The sequence below is a fragment of the Leucopleurus acutus genome (genome assembly GCF_964270905.1).
Source record: "Leucopleurus acutus genome assembly, chromosome: 9".
Taxonomy (NCBI): Eukaryota; Metazoa; Chordata; class Mammalia; order Artiodactyla; family Delphinidae; genus Leucopleurus; species Leucopleurus acutus.
The window spans coordinates 108,552,885-108,572,902 of NC_139144.1; the positions used below are offsets into that span (position 1 = coordinate 108,552,885).

The 20,018-nt window shown below is 45.8% G+C and overlaps 1 protein-coding gene across 4 annotated transcripts in view; it reads right to left on the bottom strand.

The window, feature by feature from the left end:
* Positions 1-4,897: 4,897 nt before the first annotated feature.
* ESYT2 (extended synaptotagmin 2) overlaps positions 4,898-20,018 on the bottom strand; it is a 75,519-nt gene continuing 60,398 nt past the window's right edge. For 2 of the 4 annotated variants that reach the window (XM_082846565.1, XM_082846564.1), the window contains 9 exons: positions 16,987-17,061; positions 15,730-15,816; positions 13,973-14,122; positions 12,353-12,741; positions 11,106-11,204; positions 9,583-9,714; positions 8,508-8,613; positions 8,095-8,144; positions 7,865-8,006 (listed from right to left, as the gene is read on the bottom strand). In XM_082846565.1, the coding sequence (XP_082702691.1) occupies positions 7,961-8,006; positions 8,095-8,144; positions 8,508-8,613; positions 9,583-9,714; positions 11,106-11,204; positions 12,353-12,741; positions 13,973-14,122; positions 15,730-15,816; positions 16,987-17,061 (1,134 nt within the window). In that variant the 3' untranslated portion in view covers positions 7,865-7,960. Of the gene's footprint in view, positions 8,007-8,094; positions 8,145-8,507; positions 8,614-9,582; positions 9,715-11,105; positions 11,205-12,352; positions 12,742-13,972; positions 14,123-15,729; positions 15,817-16,986; positions 17,062-20,018 lie in introns of all 4 variants that reach the window. The other 2 variants (XM_082846563.1, XM_082846562.1) reach the window with 1 other exon arrangement.

Here is a 20,018-nt window from a genome sequence, read left to right on the forward strand (position 1 = left end):
AGTTTAGAAGCCGCCTCCTTATTTGGCAAGTTTGTCATCCTGAGATGCCTGTAAAGCACGCTGGTGGGGCTTACCTGGCTCTGGCAATTAGCTACGAGATCCTGCGCAAATCATTTTCCTTGAGAGCCTGGCTCCTCGCCTGGAAAATGGGAGGCAGAGCTGTAACAACTAGCAGCTCCTTCTGGCTCTAAAATACACGCAGAAATGAATGAAATGGCTCCTTAAGGGAACCTTTAAAAGCCGCAAGGCATCACAGTGGTGGCAGCGCCACCTGGTGGGACCAAGGCTTCTGAGGGAGAGGAGGCGTCAGTCACCAGCCCAAGACTGTCAGGTGACTCCTTTCTCGCAGGATGACACAGACATGAGTGCTGTGGGTTACGATGCGCAGTGAGTGCATGCTTCTGCTCACTTCCCCTGCTCCTAGCAGCTACGGGAGATAGGATGCAAACAGACAAAACCGAAAATGCATCTCTGTGCCAGTGAAGCATAAATGGTTCAAACACGAATGCAGAACAAGGTCCTGAGGCCACGAGGGTGCAGGCCACGGACAGGCAGGTGCAGCAAGTGCGGTTCCTCGGACAAGTGGGCTGGGCATGCCCCACGGAGGACCGAGACCAGGTCTGGGCTGTCTGCTTGCAGCCAAGGGCCAGGCAGACCCACCTGCCCAGGAAAAGAAGCAGAAAGGCTCAAAACCCAGTGCCTCTGGCACAGGAGCCACAGACCCAGACACAGCTCCCGACCAGCAGCCACATCAAGTCCCTCTCTCATTTGGTCGCAGGAACTATCTCAAAATCTCAACTCTCCCCATAGAGTGGGGTCTCAGAACATCCTTTAAGACTTGCTCTGGACCAGGGGCCAGGAGGGCAAAGACAGGGGCAAGGGGATGAGCTCAATCTCCCCCCAAAGAATCAATGTCGTGTAGACATCTTCTCTGACCTCAGTGCAATTAAATTCATAACCAACACCAAAAAGGGGGGGTGGGGCATCATGCTTTGAAACTTACTCCTTGAGTTCTATGTAACTCAAGGAATAAAGAGTAAATCTCAATAGAAATTAGAACATGCCTAGATCTAGATGAAAGTGTGTACTTACCAAAACTTGGGAGGTGAGGCTGGAGCAGGATGTAGAGTAAAATTTCTAGCCTTAAGTGAACGTAATTGTTTTAAAAGAAAGATGGAGGGCTTCCCTGGTGGCGCAGTGGTTGGGAGTCCGCCTGTTGATCCAGGGGACGCGGGTTCGTACCCTGGTCCGGGAGGATCCCACGTGCCGCGGAGCGGCTGGGCCCGTGGGCCGTGGCCGCTGGGCCTGCGCATCCGGAGCCTGTGCTCCGCGGCGGGAGAGGCCATGGCAGTGAGAGGCCCGCATACCGCAAAAAATAAATAAATAAATAAAAATAAAAAATATGAAAGATGGAAAATAAGTTTGATGTTCAACTCTGTAAACCAAAGAAGACAGAAAGGGAGGCAAGAGCAGAATTTAATACAAAAACAATTGATATAATAAAATAATAAGCAAGGTCTTTACAAAACTAGTAAGATAAGTGGATTTCTAGCAAGTCTAATCAAGAAAAAAGTAGAAGGTACACATAAACAATGTCAGGAAATTAAAAGGAGATGCAGCTACAAATATAATAAAGATATTAAATTCATAAGAAATAGTTTTCCAATAAATTGGAAAGCATGAGGTAGATAATCTTCAAAACTGATTTGATAAGGAATTGAAAATAAACTAATACAAAATGTTAAAATGAATGGGTAATCAAAATCTTCTTAAAAGACATCAGGCTCAGAAATTTTTATAGGCAAATTTCACCAAATTTTTAAGAAACAGATGATCACTGTCTTATGCAAACTGTTTCAGAGACTAGAACAAAAGGAAGAAGTTTCCCTCACAGGCCCACATTCTGAACAACCACATGCACCCAAGCCGCGCCTTAGGCTCTACTTTCAGGGGGATCCAGGCTGAGACCCTGGGCTTGAGAAGATGGTCTTGGAGGAGCTAAACATACACGTGCATACTTACACATACACACGTGCACACAACATGCATATGCACACACAGTACATACATGCACACAAGCACATATTCACATGTGCATGCACACACACTAGGCACATGTATGCACACTCAACGTGCATACGCAACACACATATGCGTGCCCACTCCTGCATGCATGTATGATGCACTTGCTCCAGGTCACATGGGGCGGGGCGGGTTGAGCGTGGGAGCCTCCATGCTCCCAGCGTGACTGGGAGCCTCGCTCTTAGCCCCTGGGCCACTCCAGGTAGAAACAAGGGGACATCTAACGAGACGTATGGATGCAGAGACATCCATCCCTTTAGTGGTTCTTACAGGGCAGGTGGGCCAACAACAGTGAAAAAAGAGAACCTGGGGATACCCACACCCTTCTTCATTCTGAAGGACTCTTGTTGGAGGTGGGGCTCCTCCACCACATTGCATCGTCACCCCCGTCCCGGCCTCTGTGGTTTCAGGTAAGCAGTCAGCAGTATCTCATCGAAGAATCCTTGTGGGAGATGGTCTAAGATTGACTTTCCACCCTTTGGCTGAAATGTGCCTGGCGTGGGCCTCTCTAAGTTTATCCCACCTGGAGTCCGTTGCTTCTTTAATGTGTAATGTTTTCCATCAAATCCGAGCATGCTTGCCCATCATCTCCTAAATGTAATTTCTGGCCCTGCTTCCCCCTCCCCTCTGGGACTTCACTGTGTGTAAGATGGTGCCCTGTTCATTCTTCTTCATTCTGTTCTTTTTGTCCTCAGATGAGATCATCTCAGTGACTCATCTTCAAGTTTGCTGATTCTTCTGTCTGCTCAAATCTACTGTTGAACTTTAGTGAAATGTACATTACACTTACTGTATTTTAAACTCCAGAATTTTTATTTCCTTTTGATAATTTCTGTCTTTATTGCCATTCTCTATTTTGCTGAGAATCATTCTCATACTTTGCGTGAATTCTTTGGACACGGTTTTCTTTGAACATACTTACATAATAGCTGATTTAAGGTCTCCGTCTACTTACATCTGGGCTTCCTGGGGGCACTTTCCATGACTGCTTTTTCCCCGTGTGTGGCCCATACTATCCTGTTTCTGTGAACGTCTCATGTTCTGTTGTTGTTGAAAACCGAACATTTAAAATAATACCGTGGCAACACTGTAAGAGCCCTCTCCACAGCTTAGATATTTTTCGCTTAGTAACCTTCTTGGGTGAGTCCCCTAAAAGCTATATCCTTTGCTCTGTGCTGCCTCTGAAGTCTCTGCTCAGTTAGCCGACCTGGTCAGCTAGTGACTGGGCAGAGGTCTCTCTAGTACTTTGGACTCATCTCCCAGTATCTGCTGAGGGCTGGTGTGTGTTGGGGGGGGCGGGGGAGTCTGTTTTCACATCCCCTCAGGCGGTTGACACCTCTGCCACAGCCTTCACTTCCTGCTTGCACGGTGCCTCAACACCAGCTGGAGGTGACAGGTCCGGGCTCACTCGCACAGGCCTTTCCTGGACACGTTCACAGCCCTGCACTTGCACATCTTTCTAGAGTCCCAGGAATGCCAGTTTTCCCAAGCCCCTTTTGGACATCAATTTCCCACGTTTTCCTTTAAAATTTTTTGGTCAGCCTCCTGTTGTCCCAACTTGTATCGCCATCCCAGGGACCTGATGTGTTAAACAACTGCCACTGTTTGTTTTCCACATGGTTTCCTCAGGAGCCAGCTGAGCCAAACAGAGGCAGATCTCTGGGGACGGGGCTCTTGGGAAGCGATGAACCCACCCTGCCCGCTCCCAACAGCTGCAGGTTTTCACTGCTATTGTGGTTCCAGGGCTGCTGTACTCTTTTCTCCATTATATTTTCTAGTCGCTATCAATGTTAGTGTATAAACCACAGAAATTTGTATGTTTTTATAACTGACCCTTTATTAAATACTTGTTCGATTCAAAAGTTTTCAGATGATTTTCTTAGGTTTTTCACACAGGCAATCTCATATTTGAAAATGACCTTCTTTCCCAATACAAAATTTATAATCTTTTTCTTTCCCTATCGTATTGCCCAGGATTTCCAGATTAACACTAAATACAGACAGACCTCCTGGCTCATTTCCCACTTTTCTGCCTCAATTGTTTCTCAATTATTTCTCAGACTATGGCCTTTGTCTCAATAGGGTGTACTCTTTACTATGTTCACCAGCACCTTTCTCTTTAGCCCGAACTAAGAACTATCAATAGGTGCCCACCTTTCCTTAAATGGAAACTTGTTAGGACAAATTAATGTTATTTAAGGTCTGCCAGGTTTATTCATCCTTTATTCAACTGATATTCATTCACCAACTGTGTGCTAGGAACAGTGATAAACAATTGGAAAAGATTTAAGTAACACCCACATAACCTCTGCTTTGGACACTTACAGTCCAGGCACGAAATGGTTTTAAATAAAGCTAAACTGGGATTATGCTACTGTGATGGTGCTGAGTGAGCTGATTAACAGGGAGACTGGCGCTAGACTCTTGAGACTCGCCTCAGTCACCCCGACCATCGGCAGGGGATGCCAACAGCAGTGGCACCTCTAGTGGTTCCCCTCCACTTGTTCAAACCAGACCCTCTTTCATTCCTTCTCAGTGCTCTGGTTTTCAAGACTGTTTTTTCTACTCATGATTATCTTTTAGAAGAGCTGTTTTCAAAACTCAGAGTCTGAGGTAGGCAGAGAATAGTCAAATTAAGATGGAAACAAAAGGAGTAATATCAGTGCCCTGAGGTAGTTCTTCTGAAAATGAAAGAATTAACAACTAGCAAATATAAATACTATACTGTAACCACTTTTCAAATTATCTGCTTCCACACTAAAAATTTTACTCCAAAAGACAAAGAAAGAACAAATCACAAGTGAGCTAACAGAAACGTTTTATTGAATAAACACATGCACTGTCGTGTAAAATTAGCTGAGTGGAAAGGGCATTCTACAATAAACCTTCTGCTGTGTTCCATCCACAGCAGGCCATCCAGCTGGACTGGAGTTAAAGCAACAACCACAATATAAACACACACGCTGACTGCATCTGGCTTCAGTGCTTGACAAAGGAGGGCTGACCTCTGGATAAGGAAGAAACTGTGGTGAATTCAGCTGCAAGGCTCCTTCTGTTTTAACCTGAAGCAACTGCCTCACACTTCCTACTTAAGGCACAGGATAAGCAACAAAGTAACAATTCAAATTAACCAACGCTAATTTCCCCTCCATTGGTTTGGCTCCAGGTAGAAAAGCTAAAGTTCCCTTTTCCCAGATGAATCAATTATTCAGAACCACCGGCCATGAAGGTTTTGAGAACGGAGTGTCCATCGCCAGGATCCTGGAGCCCGGCGGAGGTCTGGCCTGATACTGATTCTCAGCTGCCCAACTGGACACAAGAGGTTCCCAAAACACCCATCGGCCATCAAGACAGAATCCTACCTGGGAGGTGTTTCAGTGACCTCAGAGTCATCTCTTTCCTTTCAAAGAGAATGGAGCTGTTTGCTGGGTCTGTGTCCAGCCCCACGATCCACACAGAGGGTGGACATCATGCTGCTAATTGGCTTTGTTTGGGTTTTGTACCTTTCACGGCATTTATTTTGCCTAATTGCTTAACTGAAGTATTCCACCATGTAAAATACACATTGAACAGGTGAACCACGTGGCTACAAAACCCAAAAGCTGGGGATGTTGGTAGAAATCACTGGTATGCTACATTTCAGCGAGTGTTTCTCCTGTCTTAGAAATATGCCAGGAGCCAGGGGTCCCCAACCCCGGGGAGGAGGACCGGTTAGGAGCCTGGCCTCACAGCAGGAGGCGAGCGGCGGGCGGGTGAGCGAGCGAAGCTTCACCTGCCGCTCCCCGTCGCTCCCCATCGCTGGCGTTACCGCCCGAACCATCTTCCCCCACCCCACCCCCAGTCCATGGAAAATCTGTCTTCCACGAAACCGGTCCCTGGTGCCGGAAAGGCTGGGGACCACTGCCAGAAGCCCTGCAACAAACTTTTTTTTTTTTTTTTTGGCTGCACCGCATGGTTTGTGGGATCTTAGTTCCCCAGCCAGGGATCGAACCCGGGCCCCTGGCAGTGAGAGCGTCGAGTCCTAACCACTGGACCACCAGGGAATTCCCACAACAAACCTAATTTTTAAAAAATCTCCAAAGATCTAGTATCACGGGCAGGCAATTAGATTTAGGAATTACCTGTCTTCCTCACGCTGCTGCAGTACCAGAGTTAGGTGTTTCCCGAGCACACACCCCTGAGTGTCACCACGTTCGTAAGGCCCTCCCGCGCTGACAGAGGAGATGGTCTCTGCTGGGGCTTCGGAGAAGCTTCATGACCCAGGAAGCTGCAAGAGCACCGGGTCTGCACGACTGCATGAGACGTACCGCAAGGCTACAGGCCCCATCACACGCACACCCAGGATTCAAGGTGTGCGGTGGACACCACTGAAACCCGCCAGAGGGCAGGAGCAGCGGTGGCATCCACACAGGCACTTGGGCAGGCCGGTCACGCCCAGGAGTCCATGGCGGGGACCCTAGTGAGGTCTCTGACTCAATCTCACAGCTCTATTTTCCCCGGGATTACTATGAAGCTGTAGGGTGCCCTCTGGCTAAGGAAGTCATTTGCACCACACGTCTCAGAATCCTTAAAGCTCTTTCTGCACACGTGCACCCTGTGCTCGGGGCATGCACAGCTGCCGCACGGCTATGGAGCCTCACCTTGTAAGAGGCTTGCGGCCTTTAAGTATCTAAAACATGCTTTTCATAATCTAAGAAGAAAAATATTCCCAAATAAAAGTTGTATAACAATATTCCAATACTGAGGTCAGTCATGGCATAAAGTGAGGAAACCCAGTAAGGGGTTCCTTACAACCAGCAGCCGCTGTGCCGGAACCCCAGGGCTGCGGTGGTGGCTGGCGCCGGCTTGGGGGCTCTGTCCTCTGTGTGCGTCACGCTGACGATCACGGGCCGGCGTCGGCTCCCGCCGCGACTTCCTAGCTACTCACCCCGACCTACCTCACAGCCTCTACGGGGACAACGTGAGTTTGTCTTTCTTTTCGGGCTGAAAAACACTGTAAATTTCACAACAGACTAACTGCTAACATTTAAAATCCGTCTGTATTACATTTCAGGAAAAGTATGATTATGTATCTGCACTGTTTCATGAATAAGTTACAACAAGCAACTAGAAATAAACTTAAGACATTCCATTTTATGTAAGAAATTTCAGATTAGTGCACTATGATTTATGAACCATGACAACTCTCTTAATATTTTATATAACTCAGTTATGTGACATTTTTCCTGATAAGCACTTCAACTGACTTCTCAATAATACATCTTTATATTTATGAAAGTGTAAATACTTTGAATACATTCTTTCATCATTCATAATGGGCAGAAATATACTAATATTTACTAATCTTTCAGCTTTTCTTTTTAAAAAGAAACACCAAAAAATAGGTCACTGAGAGCTTTTTCCTGCAGAGACAAAAACGGTTATTTGTCATAAGAATTTAATAAGTTTTAGAAGAAAAAAAATATATATTTCCTTGATCCATTTTCTTCTGAATTCAAACCAGCATGTAGAGATTATAAAAAATAGTCTATTTACACAGCATAGTGCACCTCAGTGATATACAAAACAAAGCAATAAAAAAGCACAACCATATATCGGCTTCCTAGGAGAGACAACTGACATACAGCTTTATGCACACAACGGTTGACCACTATCCTATGCACGCCGAAAAAACTGGTCAAATACTCGAGGAAATTAAACATACAAAACTTAATGCTAATAATGGCCAAATATGCCTAAAACGTCAATGTTTTATAAAACCACTAAGGGACAAGTAACCAAGTACATGAAATTATAAAAAGAGCATGGGTGCGTCTGTGTAGGCTGTGTGTCGGCACGGGGCTGGCGGATACAGCGGGGGCTCCTCGGCCAGCGCAGCCTACGTCACCACGTGGGGCCTCGTCCCATCCTCCGTGAGGTCGTACCTGAGACACAGGAAGACACACGGTCACAGGGGAAGCGCTCCTGAATGGACGCACGGGGCTCTGCATCTGTCTGTTGGGGGGCACTCACCACTGGGTCCAGCCTTTGGCGAGTTCTTCAGATGCCAGACCGACCAGGACCTGTGGTGAGAAAAGGCCTGCAACAGTGGGTTTCAGGCCTCTCACCATCGCTTCCGATCTTCTCTGGCAACACACTCTCCCTCATTTTCAGCCTCTCACTTTTCAACTTTTCTACCCTTATGATCCACCCATGACCTATACGGTCAGTTATACCCAAGAGGCCCTTCCTGTATCCAACAGTCCTGACAGGAAGTTATCACAAAGTACCAGGGGGGATAATTCACATTGATACCAGCTCACAAACCACTCACAGCAGCTTAGCTGACGTGGTTTATCCACGTACATAAATCTAGTCTAAAAAGAGTACTCTGGGTTAAGTGTTTAATTTTTACAAAGCGTAGGATTTTTTTTTTTCGAACTTACTTTGCCGAGAAGCCCTTTGTCTTTGGACAGGAAGCCACCGCTGTTCTTCACTGCCACGTCCAAGGTTCTCCTCTGCACGTCCGGCAACGAGACACTGAAATCAAAGCTGAAGTGGAAAACAGAGGATCATCCTTAAATTTCTCCATAATTTTGCTCTGTTTTACCGTAACTAAAAAATGACATTGCTGCTTATGAGACCATTCCAAATGTGATGTTCATTTTTTATTATAAAACTGATCTCTCCTGCTAGATGTTTGGACCTGGCCCTTCAGGAAGACTCAAAGTTTTTTTTTTCCCATTATTCTCTAAACATAAGAGGAGACTGGAATCCTAAACATGCGAAAGGCTGACCCTGTGGCTCCCCCGTGTGGACACAATGCCTGACTCCCGGTGTAAAACGTGGGCCATGGTGTGCGACACACTGGGGGGCCCAGGCCAGTCCGCTCCCCCAAAGAGGGTGAGCTCCAAGCCTGCAAGTGAACAGAAGTGGGGTGTCCGAGAAGCAGCCTCACAGAGGAGGGGATCTGCAGGCACCTTCTGGAGCCTGAAACCGGATGCTGCAGAACAAAAGCCTCCAGAAGCGAAGGTGGCAAAGCAGAGGACAAGGTCGGAGGCCTTGTGGGGACACGGGGACATGTGGACATGGCCGGCCTTCCCAAGAGCGAGCAGCCTGAACCCCAGGTTTGCAGGAACTCTTAGAGGCTGCGGCTGAGCCAGACACCCACACCAGGACCGGGTGCCTGCCCATCGGTTTCCCATCTCCGCGTAAATAAAGTCACTGGTGAGAAGCCATGATTAAGTGACTAGTAACTGAGTTAATGGATATCAACACCATTCAACTTACTATTTCTCCACATGTGCACAGGCCAAGGCTGGTGGAGTGTGGCCTGAGGATTCATGATGTGATGCTCAAATGCCTATTTATTTATTTATGTTAACAAGTTTATGACCGCTCTTCGGGAGGCGTTTTTCACTCATGCTCTCACTGGTGTAAATGCCTCCGTCATTCCAAGGCACCACCAGGCCTTCCTTGAGTGGTGAACACAACTGTCTACCCCACTGAGTGGACGCGTACCTCTGATCAAACACGGGGTTCAGCGTTTTCTTTGACACGTGTGTTTTTCTCCTTCCTGATCTCCTCTTGTCTGGTAACAAATACAGGCGGACGTAGGGATCAGAGCCGTCTTCAGAGAAGGCAATGAGATTTCTTATAACACAAACCAGAGAATGCTCGGTATTAGAATCTACCTAAGATTAGATACCTAATTAGATACCTAATCTATCTAAGGAGCACCGCACTGGAACTTACTACCTGGTTTTACTTGCATCCCGTGACTGCCTCCTTCCCACGCGCACTTCGGTCAGCGGCTCTGCAGAGGTGGCCTCTGCCCCGTTTCCTGCGCCCAGGGTTTGGGGATGTTCTGACCCGCAGAGAATCACCTTTCCACACTGCTTCACTGTCCCCTCCCAGTGAGGGGACGCGGCCAGCCTCACAGGAGACCCCTCCCCGGCTCCTGCTCAGGCCACGGACCCCACCCTCTGCCCTTCGTCCACCCGAACGCTTCACAGACGCAGGCCCACCTCCTTCATGCAGCTTCATGCTGCTCTCGTCCTCGGACAACTGGGCCAAACACGCTAGTATTTAATTACAGCCGACCCTTGAACCACGTGGAGGTTAAGGGCTCCAACCCTCCGCATATGTGGTTCCGCATCCTTGGAGTCAACCAACTGCAAATCGTGTAGGGTGGTGGCATTTACTACTGAAAAGCTCCTCGTGTAGGTGGAGCCATGCCGCTCAAACCCACGCTGTTCAAGGGTCAGCTGTCCCTGCAACCACTTCCAATTGTTCACTTGTTGATGGACCGAAAGCCTACGAGGGAGAGTCCTCTGAATCAGACTGCTGCTCCGGAATCTCACATAGTAATTATCTCGGCAGCAGGAACATAGAAGGTGCTCAATAAATAGGTAGTGAAGCGAACTCGACATTTATATAATCATGTTTCTAAATGTTACTAATTTTACTTTCCTGTTTCCACGTCTTTTTATAACGTCCAAATATTTCTACCACATATCTCCATCACAGCTACTAGTGAGACAATCAAGTCACATAAAGGAAAATAATCAGCGCCACACCATCATCAGTCATCAAACACAAACTGAAGCAACACCATCACATCACGTTACGTTTACTGAACCAGTACAAACCGTCCTGCTTGTGGGGAAAAGAGCTCGTGGGCTCTTCCCGAACAACTACAGCTATTCCTGTCACTATCCCACAGACTTGCCTGAATTCTCTGAATTGTTATAAATCCACTCCTGGAAACTGAATCCCCAAAAGACACTTCACTAAAAGAAAACTATGCTTATTATCATGTTGTAAACGTTCAACCACAGGGAATGTTTTATGAACTGCAATATGGCAGTTTAAGGGAGTGTTACAAAGCAACCAAAACGGTTAGTAACAGAAAATGTTATGAAACAAGGTTAAGAACCTGAAAACCAGGACTACGGTATCTAACTGCAGTATTGCCTGCTTGCTCTCGTCTGTAAATGAAACGAACTGCTGTCCGTGACGCGAGAGCCGAGAGCCTGGCTCACCTGCAGGAGTGCACGACCACCACCAGCTTGTTCCTCTGCGAGCTGTGCCGGACGGTCAGCTGGATCTGCCCCAGCGGGGACTGTCCCAGGGTCGTCCCACTGAGGAAACAAAGCCGAGAGTGAGAGCACTCCTCAGACAGCACAGCGGCTGTGAGCACGTTCATTCACTCAGACAAGCGGGAAGCAAAGCACCCACGAACGTGAACCTAGTCTGAACTTCTGGGTATGAACGGACCAGCTGGATTCATATTTCCTCCGAGGGTTCAATATAACCCAATTGCTGACAACCATGTGGCCCAAAGTGAGAACAAGACACAGGCCTCTCCTTACAAGCATCCACTCTTCAGAGTTTCTGAAGCTATGTCTACCCTAGAACTGCCCAAATCTGCGCTCCTTTCTCAGAGCCCCTTGCTGTGCACCTCACGGGTCGTCTGATGAGGTCACACCCCCTCCCCTCCATCCCCATCTCAGGCTGAGGCACCAGCTCCAGGACAACCAATGACGGCTCTGACTCAGCTCTGAGATCTTCTCGGTTTCTCCTCAAATTTAGCTCCTGGGAAAAACTGGTTTCTTATTTAAAATTCTATTTCTTTCTAGAGCAAGGGAGAGACAGGGATTGCTTCCTTTCTCCTGAAATTGCAGCCACGAGCAGAGCTGCTCTGCGCATGGGTTAAGGCCGCCTGCCCCGGCTGAGCCCTGGGCCACAGGCTCCACACCTCGGCCTCTGCTCCGTGCTCAGCACACCGCAGGGCAGCAAAGAGGAGACCGCCCCAAAGGGCAACCCACTCCCCCTGCTGAGAGGAAAAGGCTCACGTTAGGGTAACTGCAGACTTTGTCCTTATCTAAGGAAACCACGGACACGCCCATGACTCAGGGGGCATAAGTGAGAAATCCACACAAACATCCACAGACAGACAAACCCGCTGGGCGGTGAAATGGGTGGGGGCCAAGCATGAAAGAGCAGGGCCTGTTCTCATGTGACAAACGTGTCCAGCTTCCACCAAGCCTTTCCGCGTCAGGTCAGCTTTAGACTCTGCCTTCCTGGTCTGAGGATCCCCCCACTGTTCCTAAGCTTTAAATAAGCCAAATACTAGGCCCTGGAAAATGGCAGGTTTACTTTGAAAGCCAAAGGCTCGGTGAGCGAAAGGGCCACACTGCCTGAAAGCTGTTTGGCTTAGGACCGCGTTCCCTCCCCGCAGCCCGCGGGTCAAGAGCCAATTCAGCAAGAGCAAGGGGCATCTAGTTACTTCTCAAGCTGCCGCAGCCTCTGTCGCAGCTCCTGTGTGGCGACGGGCAGCGAGATGTCTGAGGCGATGCTTGGGGTGGGCTCCTTGACGGAGACGTGGCTGGGGGAGCCGGTGCTGCCGGCCTGGAGGCTGGAGGAGCTTCTGCCCAGGTCCCGCGGACCCTGCGGGCTGGCCTCTGCGGGTTGGGCTCTCTCTTCCACACCTGGCTTATTATCGCAGCCCCCCATGACCGGCGTGGATGGGGCTGTGCTGCTGTCAGCAATGCCTGGCGATGCAGACATCTGAGATCTGACAGATATTTTTCTCCCTTCCTTGGAAACAGAGGGTCGCTTTACTTGAGCTGAGTGCTGGTGGTCTGGAGACCTTTCTTGCTTTTCAAGGTGGAGTACCTTGAGGTGAAAATAGATACAAAATTAAAACGGGTGACACTGGTAACAGCCTCATACATGAACAGCTTTAGAGATACTCATTTGCAAACGTTTCTTTGAAGCTTGGCACAAAACATGAAAAACAATCTAGCCTCTCTGTTCAGCTATCCTACCATATTACAGAAAGTGCAGAAAAAGGCACATGCGGGTAAGCATCACAGCACCGCGTGGTGCCAGCCACACTTCTGTGCATCTCTCTCCGGCCTCCTCCTGTCCACTCTTCTGCACAGTGGTGACAGCTTGACAGTGGCAGAGCCCAAGCCACAAACCCCATCCTACACTGACCCTTATCCTACCGTCTCCACCAGCGACCGGGGCAGGGCAAGGCTGCCAGACCCCTAGGGTTGACATGGGAGCAACACCTCCCCGCTTTGCTTCCTTTCACATTAGCTCTGAGCGTGCACATGTACCTAAGCAGTCTAAACCCTGCATTGGGGGTCATCCCGACGGCCTGAAGCTTCTTCCCGCTTTTACCAAGTAAAGCTGCAGCCAACACCCCCAGTTCTGTGTTATTACCAGGAGTCAGATTTCCAGAGAAAGGGCTCTGTGGTTTACAGCTGAAGACACTGAAGTCCCTTCTGGAAAGGCTGTGACCAGGCACAAGGAGGCCGTTTCCATCACACCTTCCACAGACTAAGTTTGTTTTACTTTAAAAAAAAGTTGGTTCTGCATTTTAATTTGCATTTTAAAAATCAGAGAGTTTTAGCATTTTCCCGTATGTTTGCCAGTTTTATTTTCAGCATTTCCTTAGGTACTTACAAATGAATCATCGTCTATTTTGGACAATATTTTTCCTGTAATCTCTACCGTCTTGCAGAGTTTTTTTTAATTCTTTTTTCTGAATGACCTTTGAAAATTTAACATTAGCAGAAAACTTTATTGATCCAGATAGCAATACTTTCTGGACAAAAGGATTAAAAAAAAAAAAAAAAAACGCTGGTGGGATTCATGTGAAAGCCCAAGGAACAATTCCGGGCCTGCTCAAGCAACCTGGAAACTCTGCTGCTGTTGGTATCGGAGTCCAAGCCCTGGTCATCTCTCCCCTGAGCTACACAGCCAGCAGCAATGTGAAAACTCACACTCCCCGTAAAGCACGTCCCTGTCATCCCTGCCCCGTGCCCAGCACCGTGAGCACCACGGGCACTGCCCACCCAGGACCCTTCCCCCAGCTGCGCTCTGGAGACGGCAGTACCCTGAGGGCGAGCTTCATCTTCAGTGAGCTGTTGGGGCCTGAGTTACTGAGCTGGAACCGCTGGTTCAGGGTCATGTCCTCGCAGGCGAGCAGCTGGCTGAGAGGGATCCTCAGGTTCCCCAGGCAACACTGGTGCTGCTCATCTTTCACCTGCCAAACACGACAGAGCGCTCAACGCTGGGGATGGAGACAGAACACGCAGGAAGGCCCCAAACCCCATCTTCGGCCACCTCCTTCTACATCCTGTCGCCATGCACAACGCAGTAGGAAACCCCGTCAGGGAGACTCAAAACATTGCAAATAGTGATGCTACAGTGTAGCCATGTCACAGGGCCGGTCATCTCCCAATCACATAGTCATAATGAGCACGAAAAAGAGAAAACCCCGTTCGAGGAATCCATTACAAGGACCCTGAGCTGAGAGGCAGCAGTCCACACAAATCTGAAGATGAGAAGGAAATGTCTTCAGTCCTGTGAAAACGGTGACAAAACACATGCCTAGTAGTGTGCCAAGTTCTAGTGGTGACACTTGTTCATGGAGAAGACCCATTTCTAAGTTTCTTTTAAGACTTCTACTCAAAATGTACAATATCTGCTTTAACTGCATGACAATTTCTGGCTCCTGAATAATAACCTTCAGCTTTGCCTCTGCAACAGGAACCACTCCTATTAGGTTGCTGCAATACAGGTAGTTTAACCAAAAGGGGTAAGAACTTTGGTGGTTTCATAGGCTCTACAGCAATGATCAAGTAAGTTAACTACACGTAAAAACCGAACAGCCTGATTGCTTATTGTTTAAACTGTAATCGCAAAAGCATTTTTTAATGAAATAACTAAGTTTACAGAATGTTAAAAATTATTTTTTTAAATCCAAGGTCCAGTTACTATAGATTATTTTAAGAGAAGTGCAAAAAATTCTTTGTTTTAAAGGTTATCCCATCTTATTTTTTTAAATTGAAGTACAGTTTATAATATTATATTAGTTTCAGGTATATAAAAGTGATTCATTAACTTTATAGACTATACTCCATTTAAAGTTATTACAAAATAATGGCTCTAGTTCTCTGTGCTGCACAATATACCTTTATTGTTCACTTACGATGCAAAAATTCTTAAAATTTTAGCAAATTAAATTGAACACATAAAAAGGATACTACAGCACAAGTGGGGTTACGTCCAAATAAAGGTTTGTTTGCAAGGTTTTCTCATGTTAAATCTTGAAAACCAGTAAATGTTTGCAAGATTTAAGATTTAAAAGTCAACACTGCATTTCACCATATTTACAAACTTAAAAAGGAAAATCACGTGATCATCTCAATACTTGTAGAAAAGTCTCTGACAATATTCAACACCCATTCATTACAAAAACACTCAGCAAACCAGCAGGAGGAGTAGAAGGAAGTGAAACACAAAGGCTTTGCCCTTAGGATCTGGAAGGAGGCAAAGGTGTCCACTGACGCCGAGACCGGGCTGGCAGCGGGGAAGGAACAGGAAGGGAAGTGTCATTACAAGCAGTACCCTGAGGTATCCACACGTCCAGCAGGGCTGACAGTGGTGCCAACATGTGAACACCAACACCCACTGCACCTCTGGACGCCAGTAACAGTCAGTCAAAAGTTGAAAATTAAAAACTGACAGCCCCCCACCCGACACCTAGGGCATGAACACATCTGGTGGGCCCACAATGGCGGTTCTCCCTGTGTTGACTATGTGACGCAGAGATACAAACACAACCACGTAAATATGCAAATCACTTACCTCCACCTCGAGCTCCTGGCGCTTGGGATTGTGAACGAAGAAAGTGAAGTTTTCCTCCCACACAGGTTCATTGGTTTTGTACCGAATCTGAAAGAAATATCCAAAATCAGCTCTGGGATATTTGCTGTGGCAAAGCACTACCACACTGTGTTTATCGAGTATCGCACTTGGCAGCTACGGATGACACCCATCCTCTGGGCTGTCCTATCAAGAGTTAACTGTGGAAGGTCCGGAGCGTGTCAGTGGATGAGCTGCCAGTAGCTTCCAGCCTGGGTCCCAGGCCCCATGACAATGCGACATCTGCATGTGTGGTCCTCACTCCACGACCTCCCCAGGCCAGCGGACTGCTGCACGTCAGGAAGTTTCTTAGATGAATGGTTAGCAGTTAATAAAAGGGAGGAATTCCTGAAATGTTTCCTGAAAGTAGCACATATTATAGCAACAGCAATGCCCTCTCTCAGTTTTTGAACAGAATCGTATTTGTTGAACAAGTCCCCTACATATGAACCTTCAAGCTGTGAACTTTCAAAGACGCGAATGTGTATCCGGTTCCAGAGAGGAACCAGAGCCTGTGTCGTGCACATCAGGCGGAGGGAAACTGCAGCCTGCCCTCTGGCTCCTGTTGCTGACGACCCCTCCTTTCCCTCCTCCAGTTGGTCACTCTTCTCGCCTGTTCCCTCGATGCCAGCCCCTGGATGCCAGCTGTTGGACTGTACTACTGTACTTTTCAAGGTACTGTACTGTAAGATTAAAAATGTTTTCTTTATTTTGTGTGTTTGTTTTTCATGTATTATTTGTGTGAAGAGTATTATAAACCTATTACAGTACACTACTATATAGCCGATTGTGTTAGTTGGGTACCTAGGCTAACTCTGTGGGACTTAACGAACAAATTGGACTTACGAACTCACTCTCAGAAAGAAACTCGTTCGTATGTAGGGGACTTCCTGTGCACTGCTGGTTGTCTTTTAAACAAAATATTAACAGGACATTCAAAGGAAACTTAGAATTTGTCCCATGTCATCTACCCATGAAATCAAGCAAAAGCATAATTAACATATTCGTGTCACTTTTTAATGTTACTTTTAAATGAATATATTTGATACCAAATTAAGTAGCTGGTTATCCAACAACTGATTTGAGAAAACAAAAGAAAGACTCATAAATCAATGGTCTTGATGCCTGCGCCACCCCCAACTGGTGACAGTGACAGCACGGTCACACGGAAGTGCCCCAGTCAGACTGCTGGTGCCTTACCTTGCTCTCCTGGGCCTTGTGACCAACTGACATTTGGACAAGAGGATTTGGGTTGCTGTTTATTTTCTTCCCTGACTATCCAAAAACAAAAAACAGATAAAAATCAATAAACACATCTTGAAATGGGGATCACTAAAAATGGGATTATTGGCTTATATTAACAGTCATTTCTATTTACTTCTGATACTTCAGTTACAGGGAGTATCTAGGCACAATTTAACTGGAAAACAATTAATTGCTAACACACCCCAAAGCCATACTTGTATCTACATAAAATAAATCAAGAAAACTTGTATTTGCAAACAATTTTAAAACGTTAAGGTCTTTTATTTTTTAAAGCAAGCAACTTTGGAAAAACGGAATCTTCCGAAAATCTTTAATGTTAATTCCAGCTCTCAAAACTTATTTTACTAGGGTAACAAAATGAATAAAGTGCAACAAATGGAAACAGAAAAGCACAGGAAGGACAAATGTGAGAGTGTGTGATTCAGAACAGTCTTCTGGTTGGAATCATAAAAATGATAAAGTGTCAGAGGCACATTTTCACGTTTTTAATTTAGTATCTTCTGTTCAAACATGTACCTATCAGATTATCGAACCTTGCTTACCAGCTGCTAAGTAATTTTGACTGGAAGAATAAACATCAATCTAAATTGCATTTAAGCAGATACAAATGCAATGAGAAAAATTCAGGAATAAGAAAAAATGGTAAGAAGCATACTTTAGCACAGACAGCTGATAGAAGAATACATAGTAAAATGCAACATATATGGGACATGAGGTTTATTTATAACTTAGCCCCACAAGAAGATGCTGTTAAATATTTGTGTTAGTGGAAATTAATTAGAAGGTCACAAAATGTTTTTAAGTTAAATAATTTTAGAGTCAATCCTCAACACTGCAACGATGACAGAGGCGTCAAATTCATGACTATTGGAATAAAATATTACTAGCCCAAACCTACTGCGATAATCTAGTTTCTGGTTCATCTTTTTGATGTGAATGAATTCTGCAAAATGAAATAAACACTGTTAAAAAAAAATCCCAGGCTACAGACTACGGTGGGAGAATACTAATTTCCCCCCTAAATCCATTTCTCCTTCTTCCCTTAACACGAGAGTCCTAGCGTCATAGCTGAGCACACAAATCCTCTGTGACACAGATTCTATTTCCGAATCTCCCTTGTAGTCAGGTGTGGCCCTGTAACAGTCTGGGGAGGTCTGGCCTTTGCTGTGCCCCCCTTCTGGCTGGAGGCATTGAGCACTGCGAAGCCACAGGCCAGAATTCTGCGACATTCAAGGGAAATAAACTTCTGTCTTTACTTAAGCTACTGCTACTCTTGAGTCTTTGATACAGAAGCTGAGTTTAACTAATACACTTACTTAATCTCTGAAAAAGTAGCCATTCATTCCTAGAGGTTTACTGTAGCTCATCAGTTTCAATATACCCTCCTCCCCGCCTTTTAAACTTTCTAACATCACTGAAAACAAAATGAAACTTACAATTGACGACTTTAAGCGCCTGTTTTTGGGCAGATTACAGTGGAGCGGTAGTTATCACTGCCTTCATCAATTTATTTTGCTTATATTTTCCTTCTGTGTGTGCATGTGACATGATAAAAATCTATGTTTATCCTAAGTCTAAAAACTCTTTCAGTAAGTATAAAATAAACACTATCACCTTACTTTCTTTCCTAGCAGTACATAAAATAATGGTGTACAGTCGTCCCTCAGCATCTGTGGGAGGTTGGTTCCAAGACCCCCCAGGATACCAAAATCCGAGGATGCTCAAATCCCATCTATAAAATGACCTGGTGTTATCCTCCATATAATTTAAGTCATCTCCAGATTACATATAATACCTAATAAAGTATAAATGCTATGTAAATAGTTGCAAACACAATGTAATGCTGCTGTTTGGAACTTTATCTGTAGATTTTTTCAGGATATTTTCGATCCTCGGTTGGCTGAACCCATGGATGCGAAACCTGCATCCTAAAATGGATGATGTTTTGGATTCTATGAAATAAGGTTAAATCAGTGACTAAGTTTTCTATCAGGACGCAATATTCAAAATGCATGAGCACAAGTAAGACACACAAGGTATAATGAAAATATAAGCGTTTAAGTCAGACTGTGTTGAATTTAAATCTTAGCTTTTTACCACTTGATTACTGAGATTTACATATTTATTTGAACCTCAGTTTTCATATCTATAAAATGGGCATAATATCATTTCCAGAACTCAGCTGTTAGGCTTAAATAATAGAATAGCAATTAAAAATATATATTATGCTCGCTACACTGGGCACTTTTACATGCATGTATTTAGTTAATGTACTCAACACTCCCATACAGAAGAGAATATCACTACCACTCTGAGTAACAAACCAGGGAGGACTCAGCAGCCTGCTGCAGGTCCCACTGACGAGCAGTTGTGCTGGGATTCAAGCCCAGACAGTCTAGCCTAACTGGAGAGACTTCATTCTAACCATCACGCTCTGTGGGTCAATAATCTTCAGTTATTAAAGAAATGGTGAGCGAAGGCTATGGATATGATTCCTCCCAGTGTTTTGGTGACGATCAGGTATTTCTTTTTTTTTTAAAACATCTTTATTGGAGAATAATTGTTTTACAATGGTGTGTTAGTTTATGCTTTATAACAAAATGAATCAGCTATATGTATACATATATCCCCATATCTCCTCTCTCTTGCGTCTCCCTCCCACCCATCTAGGTGGTCACAAAGCACCGAGCTGATCTCCCTGTGCTATGCGGCTGCTTCCCACTAGCTATCTATTTTACATTTGGTAGTATATATAAGTCCGTGCCACTCTCTCACTTCGTCCCAGCTTACCCTTACCCCTCTCCGTGTCCTCAGGTCCATTCTCTACGGCTGCGTCTTTATTCCTGTCCTGCCCCTAGGCTCTTCAGAACCTTTTTGTTTGTTTGCTTTTTAGATTCCATACATGTGTTAGCATACGGTATTTATTTTTCTCTTTCTGACTTACTTCACTCTGTATGACAGTCTCT